This window comes from Eschscholzia californica, unplaced genomic scaffold, assembly GCF_041429995.1.
Source record: "Eschscholzia californica isolate CP2 unplaced genomic scaffold, dmEscCali1.0.p SCAF_6, whole genome shotgun sequence".
Lineage (NCBI taxonomy): Eukaryota > Viridiplantae > Streptophyta > Magnoliopsida > Ranunculales > Papaveraceae > Eschscholzia > Eschscholzia californica.
The window spans coordinates 30771146-30792042 of record NW_028238483.1 but is presented as its reverse complement, the minus strand read 5'-3'; the positions used below and the strand labels follow the sequence as shown (position 1 = coordinate 30792042).

Genomic DNA, 20897 nt, shown 5'->3' with positions numbered 1-20897 from the left:
TTCGACTACGATCTACGTTAGTCGTTACAAGGCATTAATGCATCATGGAGATGTAATAAGCATGATAGCCACCTAATTTAAACCGAGAATGAAAGAGGCCTAAAGCCCGACAAATTACATAGATTAAATTTTGATGGCAACTTCTTCCACCGAGACTCGATCCCACGACCTCATGGACTTAAGAGGGGGGTCCAACCGTTACACCAAAGGGTGGTGGACATTGATGACTTGGTTGATTTTAAGAAACTGTTCGTAGAAAGATTAGTTATAGCCAAACGGTAAGTTGTAGTGATCATTTTTCAAAACATGAAGGGTTCTTTTTTTTAACTTTTTTTTGTAACCGTAAGTTGTAGTGATCATTTTCCAAAACATGAAGGGTTCCTTTTCTTTTATATGAAATTTAGACATTTTATTTTTTTTATGAAATTCGAATGTTATAAATTTTTTTTTTCTATTGGGACTATAGTGAATGTAACTCACAATTAGTAATAGTCGAGTTGGTCAACGGTGTAGTTATAATATATCAAAATCATTCGCTTGAACATACCTCTCAATTTTTGGACAATTTAATTTTTTATTATAACTAAAAGTGCCCTCACAACATCAAAATCCGGTCCGCCACTGAAGGAGGGAATAAGTGATAAAAGATCGGTAGCAAAAGCTTGAAGTTGTGGAGGAAGAATATGAGAGAATGTTATATGAACAGTAAGGATTGTTAAAAGAGAGACGAACTGCGCGTGCGAGAGAGTATATTAAGATGACTAGTAATATGAGATGCAGTTTTGTTTATTGAAAAATGTAATTCCTTTTTGTTTGGTAGTTCTAATTTGGCCCTTATCTGTGACAAACTAGAAATTTTGACTTTCATCTCCGATTTCAATTTGGCCATGCAATTGATGCAGGGAGATTTTCATGAGATATTCTAAGCATCTTGGATATCTTAAAATCTAGTTATTTTAGTAGTATAATATTTTGTTCGTAGAGAATTATTATTTTTAGCAGTTTTATATTTTTTAGGAAACCTTTTAGATTTTAGATTCTAGTATTTTATTTATTTAGAAGTTGGTATTAGAATTTGATTAGGTTTAGGAAAGTAGTATTTTATTTATTAGAAATTGTTATTTGAGTTTGATTAGATTAAGGAAACCCTAAGTCTATATAAAGGGGGTCTAGGAGTTGTTTTATTCATTGAAGTTTGATCAATAAAATTGAGTATTTTAGTTTAATATAGTTAGTTTTGGTTCTACAAGTCTTAAGACGGAGATCTAAAGGCTTTTTTCTGGGTTCTATAAGTTTTAGACGAAGTTCTAATTCTTTTCAGAATTTTCCGCTGCGTCAGTTGGTATCAGAGCGAGGGTTTGCCTGGTTCGATATCATCTACGCGAAGATCACTTTAAAACACATCGATGGATTTGCCAAAGATGCATCTAAAGTTAAAAAAAAAAAAAAAAAAAAAAGCAGATTATTATTAGTATTCTCTATTTTGTTATCAATCAGTCAATATGGAGAATTACTATCATGGTAACAGTTTTTCAGTTCAAGTGCACCCACGTAGAGAGTATAATGAGTATAAGATCAACGAAGAGATGCCAATTTTCGATGGATATTTAACTATTGAAGAGTACCTGGATTGGCTAGAGAAGGTTGAACGACAAGTTAATATGTCAACTAATATTCTCAATGAAAAGATGGTTTAAATTATTGCTTGTAGACTTAAAGGGGGTGCCGCAGATTGGTGGGATCAATTACAACATCAAAGAATGAGACAAGGAAGGTGATGTAGATTGTTGCGGAAGCGTAAAAGTAATGGAATCCACCATTGTTAATAAACTAAACTAACGAAATAAAACTGATAAAATAACGATAAACAATAAACTTGATTAATAATAAACTTGGTTGATAATATTCTCTGATCTGATTAACAAAGACAGACTAGACTTCTCTTATATAGAGATTGTACTTTCCTAGATAGACTCGAATAAAGAAAGAAGATAACTACTAAGGAAACTTTCCTAGATTGCTTGGACTCTAAACATGGAAACCCTAAATACTAAAATCTGGAAACTACGTTAATGTAGCAACCTGGCCGTTAGGCCCACTAATCTCTTGGCCGAAGGGCCCATTAAGGAGATGGCCTCCATCAGAAGGCCACCCATCCAGAATTGGCCGTCTATGAAAGAGAACCTGAGAGATAGGTTTTTACCTCCTGATTATCAACAACACTTGTTTATGACTTACAAGAACTGTAGACAAGGGTTGCGTTCGTTGGGTGATTACTACAAAGAGTTTTCAAAACTGGCTCAAAGAAACAATATGGAAAACATTGCAGAATATGAAGATGTTGTAGCAAATCAGTTTCTAAGCGGATTAAAATTTAGTCTGCGAGAAAAGGTGGGGATAGTTACAGTATGGACTATTCAAACTGCGTACAACTTAGCCTTAAAACTTGAAGCTCAGGAGCGGGAATATAGGAACTTTGGATTTCGAAGGGAAGAACAACCTCGCTTAAATATAAAAAAGGTAAAAACAACTCCCTTAGAGCATGTTGAACCAGCACAAATTGTGAGCATAGAAAATTCAAGTAATATTACTCATGAATCAAAATCTAACATTATTGTGTTCACAAATAAGTTTCCTGATATCAATTTACGCGGTAACGAATTTGTTTCTAAAGAAATTATTCAGAAAATTGAGTTAAAGGAAGTGGTCCAACCAATTGAGTCAAAGGAAGTTGTTCAGAAAATTGAGACAACGGACGTTGTTCAGGGAATTGAGACAACGGACGTTGTTCAGGAAATTGAGACAACGAACGTTGTTCAGGAAATTGAGACGGGCGTTGTTCAAGAAGCTGAATCAAAAGAAGGTGAAAAACTTCGAAAGTCAGACATTAGTCCAATTGAAGTTCCTTCATACGAAGATCCGTTCTCAGAATTTTGCGAATCTCAAATTGTTTCACATGGATTGACAAGTAATTTTATTCGAAAGTCTTCATCAAAGTTCATAATTTTCAATCACTATACTCGTGATCTGTACAAGTTTATTTTTGGGGGGAAAAGAGAGCTTGAGTCAAATTACAAATATAGGCAGAAAATATTTTATGGCCTAGTAAAATCGTCAGTCAAATCTGAAAGTTTGGTAATTCCTATGCATAGTTCACGAGAAGGATATATCAAGGGAGTGTCAATCAAGATAACGTTCAAGTCAATTAGTAAACTCGAGGCGAGTTTCTTTGAAGTGTAGGAGACTGATGCAGGGAGATTTTCATGAGATATTCCTAGTATCTTGGATATCTTAAAATCTAGTTATTTTAGTAGTATAATATTGGGTTATTTCCCTAATGGCCCCCTACTTTGTGACCAGCTTCCCGCCTGGCCCCCTACTTTGTGACCAGCTTCCCGCCTGGCCCCCTACTTTGTGACCAGCTTCCCGCCTGGCCCCCTACTTTACGAGAAATACCCATATGGCCCCTATTTCCGTTAACTTTAACTTTCCGTCACTCTCTCTCCTCCATCTCTTTTTCTCTCTCTGCCATGTCACGCCACATCATCTGTTACGCCACTTCATCACCTTCTCCGGCAAGGTCGCCGGCCGACCAAATTTCCGACCGACGATCTTCAAACTTTATTACTCGAACTTTATTTATGCGATAAATCAGAAAGCAATCAGCATTTCTAAAACAATTTATGGCAAGTCAAGGGGGGCCATGGCCCCCTTTGACCTGCATGTAGATCCGTCTTAGACGAAGCTAAAAGATTTAAGATAAAACCATTGAGGAGGTTTCCGTTTAAACTATTTATCACAAATTTATAAGAGGTTCCAAGAGGGTTGATGTGAACTGAAATCTACATGAACATTTCAGCTAGTTTAGCTCTTAATATCTAGACTTATCATTTATCAATATTCTCTCGCTTTCACCCAAGTCTCTGGATACAAAGTATTGTTCCAGAAGAAGGTTTCAGAGGACCGCCCAAAATACCTCAATTCTTACAAAGTGCGAACACAAACATACAGTGTAGGCAATCCCCCCCCCCCCCCCCCCCACGTGATGCGAGACTGTATCTCCCCGCCCTTAGAGACGAGCGTCCTCGGCTCTAATACCGTCTGTAAAACCCAAAGTCTTATCAATATTGTTTTCGCTTTTGATATCGAGACCCAAGTCCCTATTACATTGAGCCACTGAATGAAATGGTGGAGGGGGCTCATACCATGATACATCAAGTGTTCATTCAGGTAGTTCAATCAGTCCTTGCAATTGTAGTATGGGGATTTCGTCTCCCACAAGTGAGGCCACTAGTGTGTTTTGAGCTCAACTACTGACAGGTTTGGGCGATAGTCTAGCCTTCCTTCTATTTGAAACTGTGTGTTTGGAGGTCAGCTACTGACAGGTTTGGTCTGAATTCATCCATTACATGATTTAAATACTGCAATTTTATATAACAAATGGAAATTCATACATAACGTTCCTACTTCTGAGGAAAGAAATTAGAAACAAATTATTATCACGCGGAAAAAAATTAGAAACACATAATAATTCCTAGGTTTTAGACAAGGTAGTCTTAGAAAAGAAAATGCTCACTGAATTTAATTTAGGTTTCAAAACAGGCTGTAATTTACTATTACTTATTCAATAATAAATTATATTTATAAAAATGCTGCCTATAACTCATTACAAATAAGTTAATGACCTAACAGAAAAGAAACCGATGAGACTGTAGTTTACATGTTAATGGATGATGAAAATATTTTAGGCTAGACACTGGCAAAGTGGTTTCAATTATTCTCTGGAAAGGCGTAGTCGTACTACTATCAACTTCATTGCAGTTTCTGTCTTCTTCCTGATTCCTTTCACAACTTTTTCTTTCTAGCAACATATAATCAAGATCTTCTAATTCTATACTCTGGAAAAAGATCTTTCGGCGCTTTCGAGTAAGAACATCATCAAGACCTTGGATAAATAGTTTAACCTTTTCTTCAACAGATTTGATGAAGCAATGTTGAATAACAAGTTCTACATACTCTTCTCTGTTAACACTATTCACAACTATAGTCCTACCTCCAGGACACAACTCCACAATTTTCCTCCCCGATCCAGACTCATCTTTTTCTTCCGTTTCCCAAACAAATGTCAATCCCAGACCATCTGAATCAACGAACTCAGTATCCATCTCCAGAATATCTCTACAACTTTTATACATGGATGGATGCGCTTTGCATATATCTTCCAATGTGATTACAGATCCAACTAATTGCAAGAAGAACAATCGATCAAATCCAATACCTATTTGCACATCATGCATCAATGCTAAAGCAATCACTCGACCACAAAATTTATAATAATCAAGTTGTTGAGGATCCACTTTTGCTGCAAACAGGAAACAATATACCAAAAGTATTAGAGACTGATTTTAGTTAGGATAAAGATTTGAATTTGTAAAAATATAACATAAACAAACAATCCAAAAGGACAACTAAATATTGAAATTATTGTTATACCTGTATTGGGAAAGAGCCTGTGTTGGTCATGCGGACATGACAGGAAAAGTGAATTTTGTGGAGTGAATAGATCTTGGCATACTAAGAGGAGCCATTCCCCGAGAACTCCAGATTCAACATCTTCCTCATTTTTGAAGTGAGGGACGATTCCGTTCCGCAACAAAATAGGGTTTGCAAGCCCAACATGCTCAAAAGAATCAACCAATAACTTCGACCGGTCAATGATCACTTTCATCTTCTGTAGGTGACAATCATTCTTAAGTTGATCGGGGAACATCATCTTGATCAAATGTCTTCTAGATTCATTACTTAATAATTTCTCATGCTTAAGAAGCCATTGATGATCATCGCCTCTCTTTGATCTCATAATAAGTTTATTTATTGAAACATGGTGAGAATTCAAGCATGAAGAAAAGTTCTTTCTTGCAGGATGGTAAAGCTTAGATATTATGTCTAATTCCCTCAGAATAAGAAGATAATAAGACCATCCGTGATTGAATTCACATTCAGTACATCTTGTGCACTCGACTCCATCATCCACATAAGTCAGCCCAAGATCTATGTTGTTCAGCAACTCATTGAAGTCTTCGTAAAATGGTATCAGCTGACAGCCACTCAACATATAAGCCAGAAGGGAATCAAGTGATTGATGGTGCAATTTCATATGCTCCTTAATGTGCTTACAGATATGGAGTGTGAATGTAGAGAAGTCACCTACGTCACGCTGGAATCGTAACTTTAACTCGGATGGAACTCGACAGAAGCACGATTGTCTAATCAACTTCATATTCACAAGCAATTGTTTTGTGAGCTCCCTCATAAATGGATGTAAGTTAAGGACTACAATCCTTGGGGGTGGGTAATATCCTGGAGTGGTTGCACACTCAATTGAATTCAGTAAAGTTACATATGTTTGACGAAAAGAGTAATACAGTAAACGCCCAGAAGTTGTGGTTTCATCGCGGAGAAGCTGGCAGAACATTACAACTACACTGCAGAACTGGTTTTGGATGTGTATAGGAAAAGATTGGATATTAGGGTAGAGAAAGAGACCCATTGATTCCTCGGCTATCTCTTTATTATTTCTGATGGGAGATCTGTACAAGTAGACCATATACTCAGGGAATCATATACTGGTATAATAGTTGGAGATGATCCTTCCTCTTACGATTTGTAGGTGTCATCCTCAAGTAATCGCTAATTCCGGCATAAAGATTTTTACCTCTTGATTCATCATCCTCATTACCATTGTCAATAAGGAGGTGTGAAATAAAGGACACCAATTTTCTAAGGACAAGCACTGCTGGTCTATTGTACTTCATTCTGAAACTGAAACTCCAAGATGATTCGAATTCTATCCTAGGTATGAATTCAATCTCCCCTGATTGCTTCTCGAAAAGGTATAGCTTGTTTTCTTCCATCTCTTGTGGTTGTGATAACAAAAAAAAACTATCTTTTTTGCTCACAATTGAAGCATAAACCCTAGTACTTCAAATTCAGGATTCACAAAAAAAACAGATTATCTTTTTAATATGAAACCGATGTTCTTACTTAAAATCTAGGGTATACCCAAAAGCTAAAGAAGCATAAACCCTAGTACTTCAAATTCAGGATTCAAAATTGGGGAATTTAAATCACGAATAACAATCAAGATATTCTTACCTCAGATTAGCCAGCCCCTCTAACAATCTCCTTCTTTGCTCACAATTGAGTCTCTCCCTCTCTCCCGATTTATATATATATAGATAGAGATAGATGACCCGAACGGCTTAGTCTATCTATTATGTAAAAATAGAAGTTGCCATTCTCCCTCTAGTTATAGTGTTGGCACAAAGCATGAGATACCTTTTCTTTTGCACGAAATTGGGCCGCCTAGTATCTTGAGTTACGAGGCAACATAAAATTTTGTTTATTTAGGCACCCCATAAGTTCTTAAGTGTCTAATTTGGGTTTTTGAGTTACCTCCTCGTCATTAATTGGTATTCGAGTTTACCCACCCCAATGATTGAGCTTACCCCTTTAGTTTTCATATTTTTGACAAAAACACAAAAGTTGTGTTTGGTGTACGTGAAGTACTACCTAGAGCAATTATTCTTCAATATCAATCCTAGTAGTTATTCCACCTCACTTTATTTGTCTGATTTGGTCGCGACTGTAATTAATAAAGAGTTATTTTGTTTGTATATACTTAATTTATGACTTTATTATCACATACCAAACATGCCCTTAGTAATTTTGACAAAAATTCTAAATTTAAAGGGGTAAGCTCAATTACCAATTACTGTAGAGGGTAAACTCAATTACTAATCAGTGTTGAGGGGGTACGCTCAAAAAACCCTTTCAAATTTAGACTATTTTTAATGAAGAAATTACCCGTATTTTAGCAACCAAAATATTTTTAAAACCTAACAGGCAAAACGTAAGAACTTATTGATTTGCCGCAATCGAGATCGAAGAAGTTCGATGATTTCAGCCAGCAAATAGGTCGTATGAATCTCCCTTCTCGCTGTTTGAAAAAATATTTTAGGGTTTTTAGCTAGTTTTTTGTTTTGGCAATTCATTTGTGAGAAAGAAGTTCCAATTTTAGTTGCTAACAAATTTGATGAAATGCCTGTGAGAAATATTTCTTCTTGGACAATCATGATAAGTGTTTATGTTCCAATTGAGAATTCCATGAAAGCTTTAGAAGTTTGCAAGGTGTTTGCAAGACACTGCGAGTTGTTTGATGAAGTGTCAATGAAGAATGTTTCTTCATGGACAATCATGATAGGTGTTTATGTTCGAAGTGAAAATTCCATGAAAATTTAGAAGCTTGTAAGATGTTTGCAAGGCACCGTAAGGTATTTACCCTGATTGGTAATTCTGTTTTGGCCCCCGATTTAAAGCAATAATAAAACAAAATGCAAATGCTAAAGTCAATATGGTGTGAACTTAAGGCAAAGATGGTGCACGAATGCTTAAGGTAGAGTGAGAAGCTTATATGGCAGGTCTTCCACGAGACTCAAGAAAGCCCTTCTAGTTATCTTTAATTATTATTGTTGTTTGGTCGTAATTAAGTAAATTTAAATTTTTAACCAAGTCGTTGTAAGTAAATTCAGAAATTTAAATTTTAGGCCCAAACACAAGCTGGCATTTGAGCTGATTTTTTAGGCTGACCTTGAACTTGAAATTTTGAATTAAAAAGTGTTTTTTTCAGGCCTAAGTCAGATTGGGGTTAGAGTTGCTCTTAATTCTAGAAAGAGAGAGAAGAAAAAACACTAAACCAGAACAAAAGTCTTCATTTACTATTGTGGAGAGGATACAAGGTATTTGGAACTCTTTTTATTTTGTTTGAGAAAAAAAGCTTCAAACAGGTAAATATTGAAGACATCTGATGTTTACTCTTTCCTTCATCAATAATCCCTGTAACCCATTCTTGCTTTCAACACCCATATTACTACTAGTTTCAATCTTCTCAACGCGATTAGAGTGAGAAAATGAGCAAAACCACTGATTTTTGCAATGGGAGATGCAAGAGTTATTTAGAGAATGACATAATGACGTGAAATTCACTAAAATCCAAGATTTTTTCAAAATTTGATTATAGTGGGGACCGCTTTTGTTTTCAAACGAGGAAACATGTCATCCTCTAAGTACTAATTTCTAAGTCACTCTATCATTTCCCTTTTGCAATACCCTCGTGTGGATAAGTAGTGATTGAAATTGCATCAACATAGTTTTCAGAGACAGAAATGAAAAAAAACGTAAATCATTCGCTTAACTTCACCACATCTTCTCTTGTGTCCAAGTGAATTTCAATGTTGAATTTGACAATGTTTTTTTTTTGAGTGCCATACATATATATATATTAACCAATAAAAATACAAGTTATCAGTGTTTAAGGGTGTAGGACCCAACACAAGCAAATAAAGACAGGAGAAAATTAATTGCCCCAAAGAAGGATCCTTTATAGCTGAGTCAACTTTTGAGCTGCCAACGTGTGGGCTTCCTTGTTCGACCTGCGACGACAAATGGTAAAGGTAACCCTAAAACGTGATGCATATCCCTTGAGATCTTCAAGAGGGGTAATTAATTGCGATGGAACCGTTGGATCTCTATTATTTAGGTATTCCCAGATTATCCTCGAGTCTCCTTCCATTATAAATTCCTCTAATCCCAACAATTCAGCCGCTTCCAACCCTAATATGAAACCACAGATTTTGCTGTGTAAAGGAGAAACATGATGAAATGAACTTGATGTAGAAAAAATTATTTCTCCTTTAAAATTTCTGATAACTGCAGCTGCTGAAGTTCCATCTTCTCTATAAGTCCCATCGACATTTATCTTGAGTTCTCCCATTATCGGAGGTATCCATTCGTCTTCCTGAAACAAATTAGTAGCAGAAACAGTTAAATCATTTGAAAAATTTGGAATAGATTTGAGAGCAATAGATGTATTAAACCAAACTGGATGAAGATCTATTGGTTTTTATCAACAACGCTGTGTAGATGGACAATTATAAAGCGACCCAAAAGCGAGCAAATGGGGAAGTGACACGTGGCTTTAACAATTATGTTTTTCAATTTTCGGTCAAATATTTTTTAAGTCCCTGAAAATCTTGTGTTTATACTTAGGTCCCTCGTCTCACTTCTAATCTGGACTGTTGATTGCGGCAACGGTCCAGATTATAAACGAATAAACCTCTCCTAAGTGAACATCAGGTCGTCCATCCATCACTAAAACCTCCACCAGTACAAAATTCACAATCTGCTTAGATGATTATTGATATGGGGTTGGGTTTATCAGTAGAATAATGGATATGTGGTTGGTTAAGGCTCATAGAAAAAGAACATAACTTAGACCCCTTCTAATATCTAAAGAACATAATTAATAGGTCTTTTGATGTGATTTTGTCTAAAAATGAAGATGCACAATCCCTAGATCCATTTTTTAGAGAGAGAAAGAAGGAAGAGGGAGATTGGGTCGGAGATTGGGTCCTTTTTTTTTATTTTATTTTATGAAACACTTTATATTATTCAATCTAATCCATTACAAATCCAAACTTCGCAAGTATGCTAGTAGTATAAAATTTCTAAACCCCACTATACCTATTCCACAATTACTCAAAAATCTATCAATTATCTCTAATAAATTAGAAACCAAACTTCAATTTCTTCCCTACCAAAATACCCACAGACAAAAGTAGGATTTCATTTTGGAACAAAACTCCATTGAAGCAAGAACAATTCTAACCCCATGAGAGATTGAGACTGGGTTCGCCACTTCGCCAATGATGATAAAGCTAGGTTCCTTATAAGCTTCGACATTCTGGGTTTGATCTTGATTTGAATTTCAGTTACATCGATTCGCCATGAGAGATTGAGACTTGATCCTTTTGTCAAGGGTCGCGGCTTTGGGGAATAAAGAAAGTTCTCCGGGGAACAAAGACTTTTCTTGAAACTAGTAAAATAAGATTGACTTTTATGTTTCTGTTTTATTGCTAAGGGGCTTTTAATTTTAGAAGATGTTATAACTCATCACCTTTCTACCACCTCATCTTCTCGCCACCTCATCATCTTCTCCGGCGAAGGTCGCCGGCCGACCAGTTTTCCGGCCGGCGACCTCCAAACATAAAAAAAAAAAAAAAAAAAATTTCTCTCTTCCTCTCTCTCTCTCTAACACTCCGGCGAAAGGAGACCTTCGCCGGAGGTCCGGTCTGTCCATGAACAGACCAGATCCGGTCTGTTCATGGACAGACCAGATCCGATCTGTCCATGGACAGACCTTCATGTTATAACTCATCACCTCTCTACCACCTCATCTTCTCGCCACCTCATCATCTTCTCCGGCGAAGGTCGCCGGCCGACCAGTTTTCCGGCCGGCGACCTCCAAACATAAAAATAAAAAAATAAAAAAATTTCTCTCTTCCTCTCTCTCTCTCTCTAACACTCCGGCGAAAGGAGACCTTCGCCGGAGGTCCGGTCTGTCCATGAACAGACCGGACCTCCGGCGCAGGTCTCCCTTTTGTCGGAGAAGATGATGAGGTGGCGAGGAGATGAAGTGGCAGAGAGAACAGATGAGATGGAGGAGAACTTTCAAAAAATGTAATTTGCATTCCCCATAAAAATTTATTCTTCGGAGAATTTTAAAAAAAATCTGATTTCCCTGGAGAATTTTCTTTATTCCCCAAAGCCGCGGCCTTTGTCAAGATAGAGGACGTGCTGTTCATTGGGAGGTGGGGCTTTCGTTTGTAATCTAGACCGTTGCCCCAATCAACGGTCCAGATTATAAATGAGATGAGGGACCTAAGCATAAACCCGGAATTTTCAAAGACAAAACATGGATTTGACCGAAAATAAAAAACATAAACTACGTGTCACCTCGCCATTTGCTCGCTTTTAGGTCGCTTTATAAGTGTCCTCCCTAAACAGCATTGTTGTTTTTTTATTGCAAGGAATTGACCAAGGGTTGAGAGAGTATATACTGAGAATTTTAAAATTTGAATTTATTTTAATCTGACTAGTATTATCACCTTTTGGGACTCAAAAAGCTTGGCTGCAAAGAATACATAGTCTTGGGGCAGTTTTGGTACGAAAAAGAGATTTCACTAACGTCTCAAGGAAAAATGAAAAAAGTGACCATCTTGAAAGTTGGACATCTTTAGAGTGCTAGCTAGTTTAGTGATTTGGGCAACATCAAGAGATCAAAATAGAATTAACCCTTTTCTTTATCCATACTTCACTGCCTCCACCATCGCCATCAACAACTTCACACGTTTTTATCCTTGAAATACCTATCTAGGGTTAGAGATAGAGATGATGATGATGGTGGTGGGCGTGATGAAGGATGGAGGAAAATGAAGATTGAATATTTTGTCGGAAATCGTAGTAGATGATGGTTTAGAAGTTTGGGGCAAATTTTTTTAAAGAGAAGAAAGACAAAGTATAAGGAGGATACCATTTTGGAAACGTCAAAAAGAGAGAACAAACACCTGGTTAATTCTATTTTGGCCCCATAAAAAATGACCAAATATCCAAAATGGCCCCAAAAGATGACTATCTTCCATTTTGATCCCCTTTTGTTTTTTCTTCAGTCAATTTTAACTATTGAGTTAACTTTTTAATAAACCTTAGAAAACAAAATTTGTAAGTAAATTTCCCAATGCGTTTTTCTCAGGGCCCTGCAAGATAAAGTATAAAACTCTTTGTTAAAATTCACTGGTAAACGGAGTGTAAGAAAAAAAAAAAGTAAAAATGACAAACCTTGTAACCTTTGGGAGCCGATGTAAAGACACAAACAGTTAGATGGCCACTAGTAAAACCCAAGATGGAAGTCAACATTATCATCTCCATATTTGACAGTGAAATAAAAAGAAACGAGATATTGTAGCCACCATCAATTCCTTTCTAGACCCTAATTTTAACCTTTTTATGAGTGGAACATATCTCCCAATCAGCTCTGCTACATTGTGAGTTGCAATCAAAACAAGTGGGTACCTGCAACAAAAATATACACATCTTGCTAATGAAATCATCTTAACATTGTATTTGTGTATCAAAAGTTAGTGTATGATAAGTTTGAGATCGAAAATGCCATCAACTCTTGGTTGGAGCGGTAAGAGGTTTAGTCTTTCACCTCAACAGTCAAGGGTTCGAGGCACGCTGACAATTCAAAAAAAAAAATTGAGAACGAAAAAGTGGACAAAAACTCGTATTTTGCAAAATATGGAGGCGAATATGTAAACTCATCATAAACTGGGGGGCTAGAGGGGAATGAGACTTTTCTTTTTTGCATTTGAGAAAGAGGATGAAGTACTTACCATGAACCCAAGCTATGTTTCCCTGTGTCTTCAGATAAAAATCCAGGAAAAATCGACAATGTCAATGCATGTAACAGAAACAAAATAATTGCGTAATCAAAATTCTGAACTAGTAACTGCTTGTTGCTCAGTCGTTCCATTTTTGAAGTATCTTCGTCATCACCATTAGCCTGTACAAAATATCAAAATGTATGAGCTAATCTAGTTAGATTTCAAATCTAAACTTTTCTTGATTTGAGTATATTAATAAATAAATATATTGTTTTTCTATTAAGAAGTTATACGTTATTGATTGGTTGTAATTCAACTCCACCAGCAACTAAATCGGCTTCAACTGTTTTAGATCCTTCTGAAGCTGCTTTTGAACGATAATACTTCACAATTGGTAATTTCGGGAAGACAAAAGCGTAAAGTAGACCACACATTAGCTCAAATAGTGTTGATATTGAGAGGAACATTACTGCATTAAAGTCATATACACACATTCATTTATCATAGAAAACTTTAGGAATTTACAATATATTTGAAACTTCCTTTGGTTAGGGTAAGTAGTATTAACATAATATCATGTTACGACAGTGTAGTGTTGAGAATATTCATAGACGAATTCTTCGGTTATGAGGGATGGCTAGGCCCAGTAAGATATAAAATATAAATTACATGTGCGGTCGAAGGCCATTGCTAAATGAGAAGGTGATCAAGTCATAAATAGTATTGGGCCTATAGGTGTGCCAGTATAGGTTAAAAGCATGAATAAATTGTTCCGCCTTCGATTCTAGGAGGATTTTATTTGTGAGACTAAAGAAATTGGTTACTTACTAGCTCCCATGCGAAGACCGTTCTTGGAATTCTCAAACGCCGCTTTAGTAATAAACCTCAAAGAAGACGTTATAGCTCCCAATGCAGTCATACCAGCTAAGAAAGACTGCACATGCATTTAACTTCAACACAATGTTGTAATGTATCAATAAATTTCAAGTTTTCTTTCTAATTGAAACAAAAGAAGTACTTGGATAAACTCCGGGGACATTAGTAAGAGATCGCCAATCATTCCACCCTCAACAAGCCCTTCTGCGAGTCTGAAAATAACAACACTACCACAAACACCAAGGTAGGTCCAAATCCCTCCTCTCCCCAACGTAGCTAAATCCAACTACCGTTACGAACAATCAAATTAAATAATTGAAGTAACAGAATAAAATACAAACTTGATTGTCATACACCAGAATAGGGTTAAGATATAGATAACTTACTATAGGGAGAGTGATTGAACTAATAAAGAAAAGGATATAACCAATGATATTTCTTTTTCTTGTATTGATAGTTGCTTCCTTGTATGTTAGAAATGTTGATGTTCCAAGTGCTATTGGAATATAAAGCATTGTTATTACCCTTGCTGGGTGGTACTTCTGCACCCGAAAGAAAAAGGAAAACCGTTATTTTGGATTTGTGTGATGGTTTTCGACCATTACTAGTGCTTTCCTTTTTGCTCGTAGTGTTTGTCATCCGTATGACCAGTTCTGGGCCAAGGCGAGCAAAGTCTCACTCTTTTAAGTTTTAAGGAATTACATTTTCATTAACCTAGGCCACCCTATTTAGGGAACCACATTTTCATTCGTAAGCATCCATACGGGTCGCACCTATAAGAGAGAAGTGAACTAACCTAGGCCTCACAAACCTTACTATATGCAAACCCATGTATTAAAAATCGATACATTTTCTATAAAAATTTGGCCGAGGAAGTTTTTAAGCAAATTGTATCATAGTAAAAACAAATATAGGGCCTCGCAAAAGTTAGGACCAGCCCTAATCATCCATCCTAAATTACAATCAGGATGCAATAAAGAAACGCTTGAATTGAGGAAAAATACGTACCGGAAACAAGATTAAGTAGTAATCTTGTACAGTGACTACACTATTCCATGGAAAAAGACTTCCATTTCCCAGAATCCAACATACTACTACTGCCATTCTCTTTCCCTGGTACACATATCATTAGAAAAATATAGTCATGGTTCCAATCTAATTCATATCAATCTAGCTAATTTAAATCTTATTAAATCCGCAACGAAATTTAATTTCAGGCTTTCAGCTGAGTTAATAATTTAGGCTTAAAATAAGTCAAACAAAAGTAATATAAACAAAATGAACCGAATAAACTAAAGAATAAATTTCGTAATACTTTTCTTTTTACCCTAAAATACCATGTAAAAATTCTAACTTTTTTTTGTTGAAAGAAAGAGTACAAAATTATTCCCGAATGACTAGTACATACCCGAGGTTCCACTGAAGTGTTGGCTGCATTTTCGTTAAGAGTTCTCATGTCTTCTCCTGAGTACTAATTTCTTCTCAATCTTAAAAAGAAGATTCGTTCGAAATCAAAAGAATCAACATATATAACATGTATATTTCAGAAGAAAAAGATATAGCCAAGGAGAAATCATAAATGCAAAATGAAGGAGAACCTGATTTCTGTTAGAAAATGAATCGATCGAACTTGAATGAGAAAATAGTATTTTAATTTCTTGAACTAGTCAATGACATGTCTTGTTGTAGATAAATTAACAATTGACTTGAACAATGGAGTACTAATATACATGAACTACACATAAGATTGTGAACAGTTATTCTTTAGGCCTAATAAGGTCATGCAATCAATGTTTTTAATATCGTGGATCTTTTAAAATCTTAAAGATTCATGGTCTTAAAATATTATACTTTATATTAAATATACTATATTAGATTACCATATGCTTGTGATGTCTCATTGGTGATATTTAGTGGTGATACATTTTTGAAATTATATAGTGGAACGTGCATCAGGTCAACATGGTCTAGAACAATTCCAAATGTTTTGCGAGAGAGACGAAGGTTGATGCCTTTATAAGGAATTAGAAAGTCAATTTAGATAACAGCAGCCTGGGTGGTAGGTTCACACAATCCTATGACACATATTGGGCTATTTCTCTTTTCGCTAAACATGTAGGGATTCAATTCAAAGTCATACAGCAATAAATTTGTGCTTTGTCTGCAAATTAAGAAAGCGAAGAAAACATAGATATAAATATATTTCCTGTTTTTGCTTACCATTCGGGCATGAGTGACAACCATGATAGAACACCAGAAACAAAACCAATTATTGAAACAAATGACTTATTTACAAAATTCTCACAATCATTCCAAATAAACTGGTTTCAGTTCATGTATTTGTATTACAGAAATTAAGTGGAGTTTCCGTACGTATAAATGGAGAAACCTACTATCATAAATTGTGAACTAATTGAAGTATTAAGAAGGGGGATTCAAGCTCAAGCTCACCACCCTTTGCCAATAAGCCATATCCAATCAAGCGTCACACCGGCACAAATCCCTCCTAAGAGACACAATGCCAGCAAATTCCCCAACGCATTTTGCTCTGGCCCCTGCAAGAACAAGAAAACATATCCTTATAGTCGTATATCTGAAATCCCATCTTCAAACAAGATTTTGAATATCAAATTTAGGGGTGCGGCTAACCAATGTTTCGATCTGACTCATATGTAATTGGACTGCTCAATTTCCACAAAAAAAATTGGACTGCTCAATCTGACTCATACGAGAATACAACAGTAACTTTAAGTGAACCAGATAGATACATATCTCTCAGTTCCGACTTAAAATAAGTCGGACTTTTTATACGTGTCATATACGAAGAGTCAGAAATGATGAAAAACAACCTATTAACCCGGGCGCAAAGTTAGATTTCATTTGAAGATGACAACATAAACAAACACTCCCACATTAACAGAACAAACAAAGTAGATAGTATGACAAACCTTGTAACCTTCGGGTGCAGCCGTTACTACACAAACGGTTAGATATCCGTTAGTTAATCCCAAAAAAGATGTCAAGAAGATCATCCAGCCTTGATCTCCATATTTAGCCGTAAAATAGAAAGCTGGAACTAGTAGAAATCTTGAAAGAACTGCAATCATGAGACCCTTTCTTGATTTCAGCTTCAAGCATTCAATGAGAGGAATGTATCTCCCAATGAGATCCATGATATTATACATTGCTATCAAAACGAGCACATACCTAGCAATCCCACCAAAAGAATTTTAAATTGTAAATGATTAGACAAACAACAAGTGTTATCGGAACGAGAATGAATGTAATTACAGGAATATCAAGTTTAACAAGAAGACTTTATTTGGTTCGAAGAAGAAAAATGAGAACTCACCATGAACCCAAGCTGTGGTTCCCTGTATCTTCGGATAAGAACCCGGGGAAAATTGATAATGTAAGCACATATATAAGAACAGTGTCAATGGCATAATCTATGTTTTGGAAAAGCAATTGTTTGGTGCTAAGCCGGTCGACTTCGTTAGGATCTTCTTCCCCAACCTAAGAATTTGCAGAAGGAAAATTGTTATTTTGGATATTTTTCTAAATCAAGTAGTCACAAGATAAAGATAAATACGTGTTTGCTTTGTTGTGTTTGAATTCCACCAGCAACTAAGTCAGCTGAAACTGTTTTTGATCCTTCTGAAGCTGCCTTTGAACGATAATACTTGACGATTGGTAGTTTAGCGAAGATAAATGCATAAAGAAGAACACATAATAGCTCAAAGAGAGTGGCTATTGTTAGGAACAACACTGCAAGATATAAATCATGGAAAATTTTACATTTACTCAAATAGTACAAGAAATTCAACCATACAATTGGAGAACATTTTTCAAACTCAAGCAATGCCTAGCAATTTTGATCAAATCGGGTATTAGATATTTCAAGCACGTAAATAGTTCGAAGTTTTGCTTCCTTGAAAAATACGATCCAATTGTCTAACTATTATGTACTATATAGAAATAGATAGATAAGTTATATATTAGTTATTACATAAAAAAATTAATATACATGTGGAACGAAAATTGATGAGATAGATCACATACTAGCCCCCTTTCGAAGACCATTCTTGGAGTTTTCAAAGGCAGCTTTGGTAATAAACCTTAAACAAGAGGTTAGAGCTCCGGATGCAGCCATACCCGCCAAGAAAGACTGCAGAGTGTAGAATTTTGCAAGAAATATAGCAATCGATTTAATAGTCATAAGCAGTCATCACCGTACAAGAGAAACGGAAATGACCACAAAGGGGAAGTAAAAAAACTTGCCTGGACGAAGTCACCAGACATTAAGGAGAGATCTCCAAGCATTCCTCCCTCAACACACCCATCTGCAACTCCAAAAATACCAACAAGAATGCATAGACCAACATACGGCCCAACCCCTCCGTTCTCAGGTGTAGCTAAATCCAACTATGAATAAATAGAAGAAAAGGAAGATAGTAAGAGTAAAGCAAGTGTTTTCTAGAGATGAAATAGTAGGAATATTGAAGCCGAAATGACGGATAAATAAATTTTCGGAGATATAATTACTCGATTAGATGAGGAAGTATTGAATCAATTACTTACAATAAGAACTGCTAAAGAACATAGAAAGAAAAGGGCGTAGCCAGCTACATTCCGTTTTCGAGTGTTTAACGTGGCCTCCTTGTATGCTAGTATTGCGGTTGTGATGAGTGCAATTGGAACATAAACAATTGTTAGCACCCTCGTTGGATGGTATAGCTGCACCAAGAAAAGGATTATCATTTCAATTGATGATTCTATTTTAGTGAGACCATCTTTTCCTTAAGAGTAGTGTCTTTAATTATCCAGTGAAAGACAGAGTGATGGTGCAGCTAAGTATTAAGACTTAAGAGAAAGAAAGAGTTCCGAGGGTCTCAATGTTTCACCCCAAAAGCGTAAAGAAGCTCTCTTGCCATTAAAATGAATAGCACTCAGATATTAATAACAAAGCATAAACCCATATAAAAGAATGCTAGGAAAACAACCCAAGTACCGGAAACAAAGTGACATAGTAATCTTGAATGGTTAACATACTGTTCCACGCAAAAAGACATCCATTTCCAAGTAACCAACATACTATCATCGCGATTGTTTGCCCCTGATAACTTCAACCAACAATTAGTTAGAATTTGTTCACTAAGACATATTCGACATGAACAAAGGACTGGTTTGACCAATAGAAAGCAATACAACATATATCATCACACACCTTTGGCTTGACTAGGTTTCCACTTTCATCAGGGTAAACCATGGCTAATCTTCTGTGTGACACCCTATCATAAAGTCAAAAAAATCATTGGATTCGCATTTCGTGCTACTAAAAAAAGGCTCCCCAACTTCAAGAATAGCTCATTTGAAAGAAAGAAAAACAATTACATAAAAGAAGTTGAAGAACATTCCAATTTACCTAATAACATAACAAATTGGGAATTCTAATTAAACTTTGAGAAATCATCTGTCTTTCTAAAACCCCAAAAATCTGAAATGTTTGATATACCCAGTAAGGTTAGTGAACTCAAGTGAGTAAATCAAACACTCCACAAACATACTGACTGCTCCAATAATGAAACACCACAAGTTACCCATTCTCATTATAAATTTAAGAAAGTTTAGTTCATCAGTTTTCTGCAAAACCCATCTTGGGATCTGCTTTCATTTCAGAAGAAAAACAAAATATACACTCCAAAAAAAAAAAGAACAGGAGATGGAACAGAAAAGAGGACAACAGATAGTATGATTATCAAGAAATAAAGATGACATTTTTGGTGTTGTGAGATTACCTGAGAGTCTTCTTCTTGGTGGGGAGATTCCCTTCCAGGAATTTTGTTTATTTTCTTTTGGTGAAGTTGATATTTAACTACTTAATATTAATAATATAATATATAGTAGAATGGAAAAGAAAAGAAGGATAATAATAGCACACAAATTAAGGTAAGATTCTACTACCCAAATGAATCTACCCAACTCTGATTTTAATTCAATAACGACGACGACTGCTGTATTTAGTTGAAGATCTTTCTCCTTTCCCACTCTTGTTTTTTATCCCTCCTCCTCCTCTCAATCATTTGTCCATCTTCTTCCACATTTCCCGGGTCACATGTTCCATTCCCACAAGATTTCTTATATGGGGAGGTTTTCAAGACCTAAAATATCTTGATCAGGACAATTATATAACTCATTCAACATTGAATTCATGACGTATTTTCATATATATATATATATATATTTTTTTTTTTTTTTTTTTTTGTTGAAATATATATATATATATATATAGTCATGTTATGACTCAAATGCTCACATGATTGTAAGATTTTCTCCATTAAGATCTTTACAGGTATTCTCATAAAAAAAAAAAAGATCTTTAAAGGAAAAGAAAATAAAAATGATAGAGCCTAACTATAAAATTGCATTTGGGCGTTTTTATAGACGACCCACATTTTTGTTTTTGACATTCTCCTCAGAGGCATTGGTTTCATTCAATTAAATTTGTTCGAGACACTCTATAGGTATCTTTCCATCATACTATAGACGGAGAGAGCAAGCATACTCTCGGACTGGTAAGAATTTGAGAGTTTTCAAACTTTTCAAATCTAATAAACTCTGTTAGTACTTACGAATCACACTACAAGCATTCAAAATCAACTAAACCCGATGATAAAGACTTTTTATGGGATTTAACCACTTTGAAAACTTTTTAAATACTAGATAAGAAGATCAAAT

The 20897-nt window shown here is 35.7% G+C and overlaps 3 protein-coding genes across 10 annotated transcripts in view; all 3 read right to left on the bottom strand.

Moving 5' to 3' along the window:
* LOC147533467 (equilibrative nucleotide transporter 3-like) overlaps window positions 1–20388 on the bottom strand; it is a 34015-nt gene extending 13627 nt beyond the window's left edge. The window contains exons 1-11 of one of the 8 annotated variants that reach the window (XM_086646384.1): window positions 20124–20375; window positions 19585–19656; window positions 19387–19450; window positions 19171–19275; window positions 18741–18896; window positions 18441–18584; window positions 18222–18327; window positions 17752–17927; window positions 17512–17675; window positions 17108–17366; window positions 16408–16714 (exon numbers count right to left, since the gene is read on the bottom strand). In XM_086646384.1, the coding sequence (XP_086502510.1) occupies window positions 16607–16714; window positions 17108–17366; window positions 17512–17675; window positions 17752–17927; window positions 18222–18327; window positions 18441–18584; window positions 18741–18896; window positions 19171–19275; window positions 19387–19428 (1260 nt within the window). In that variant the 5' untranslated portion in view covers window positions 19429–19450; window positions 19585–19656; window positions 20124–20375 and the 3' untranslated portion in view covers window positions 16408–16606. The other 7 variants (XM_086646383.1, XM_086646380.1, XM_086646379.1 and 4 more) reach the window with 7 other exon arrangements.
* Window positions 4586–7316, bottom strand: LOC147533469 (E3 ubiquitin-protein ligase UPL5-like). Its single transcript, XM_086650742.1, has 3 exons — window positions 7156–7316; window positions 5494–6981; window positions 4586–5362 (listed from the first exon to the last, which is right to left on the bottom strand). The coding sequence occupies exons 2-3, from the start codon at window positions 6605–6607 to the stop codon at window positions 4686–4688; spliced, it is 1791 nt and encodes a 596-aa protein (XP_086506868.1). The 5' UTR covers window positions 6608–6981; window positions 7156–7316; the 3' UTR covers window positions 4586–4685.
* LOC147533468 (equilibrative nucleotide transporter 3-like) lies at window positions 12451–15762 on the bottom strand. The gene is made up of 9 exons (XM_086646386.1): window positions 15568–15762; window positions 15168–15272; window positions 14546–14701; window positions 14302–14445; window positions 14112–14217; window positions 13577–13752; window positions 13293–13462; window positions 12736–12969; window positions 12451–12653 (listed from the first exon to the last, which is right to left on the bottom strand). Exons 1-8 carry the CDS (start codon window positions 15613–15615, stop codon window positions 12816–12818), a joined length of 1059 nt encoding a protein of 352 aa, XP_086502512.1. The 5' UTR covers window positions 15616–15762; the 3' UTR covers window positions 12451–12653; window positions 12736–12815.
* Window positions 20389–20897: the final 509 nt, after the last annotated feature.

Coding starts and splice junctions, on each gene's coding strand:
- LOC147533469 (XM_086650742.1), bottom strand. CDS start 6,607: ATGGTCTACTTGTACAGATCTCCCATCAGAAATAATAAAGAGATAGCC. Junction 5,363..5,493: donor CAGGCTCTTTCCCAATACAG/GTATAACAATAA, acceptor TCCTGTTTGCAG/CAAAAGTGGATCCTCAACAA.
- LOC147533468 (XM_086646386.1), bottom strand. CDS start 15,615: ATGAGAACTCTTAACGAAAATGCAGCCAACACTTCAGTGGAACCTCGG. Junction 15,273..15,567: donor ACACTTCAGTGGAACCTCGG/GTATGTACTAGT, acceptor TATGTGTACCAG/GGAAAGAGAATGGCAGTAGT. Junction 14,702..15,167: donor ACTACTTAATCTTGTTTCCG/GTACGTATTTTT, acceptor TTTCGGGTGCAG/AAGTACCACCCAGCAAGGGT.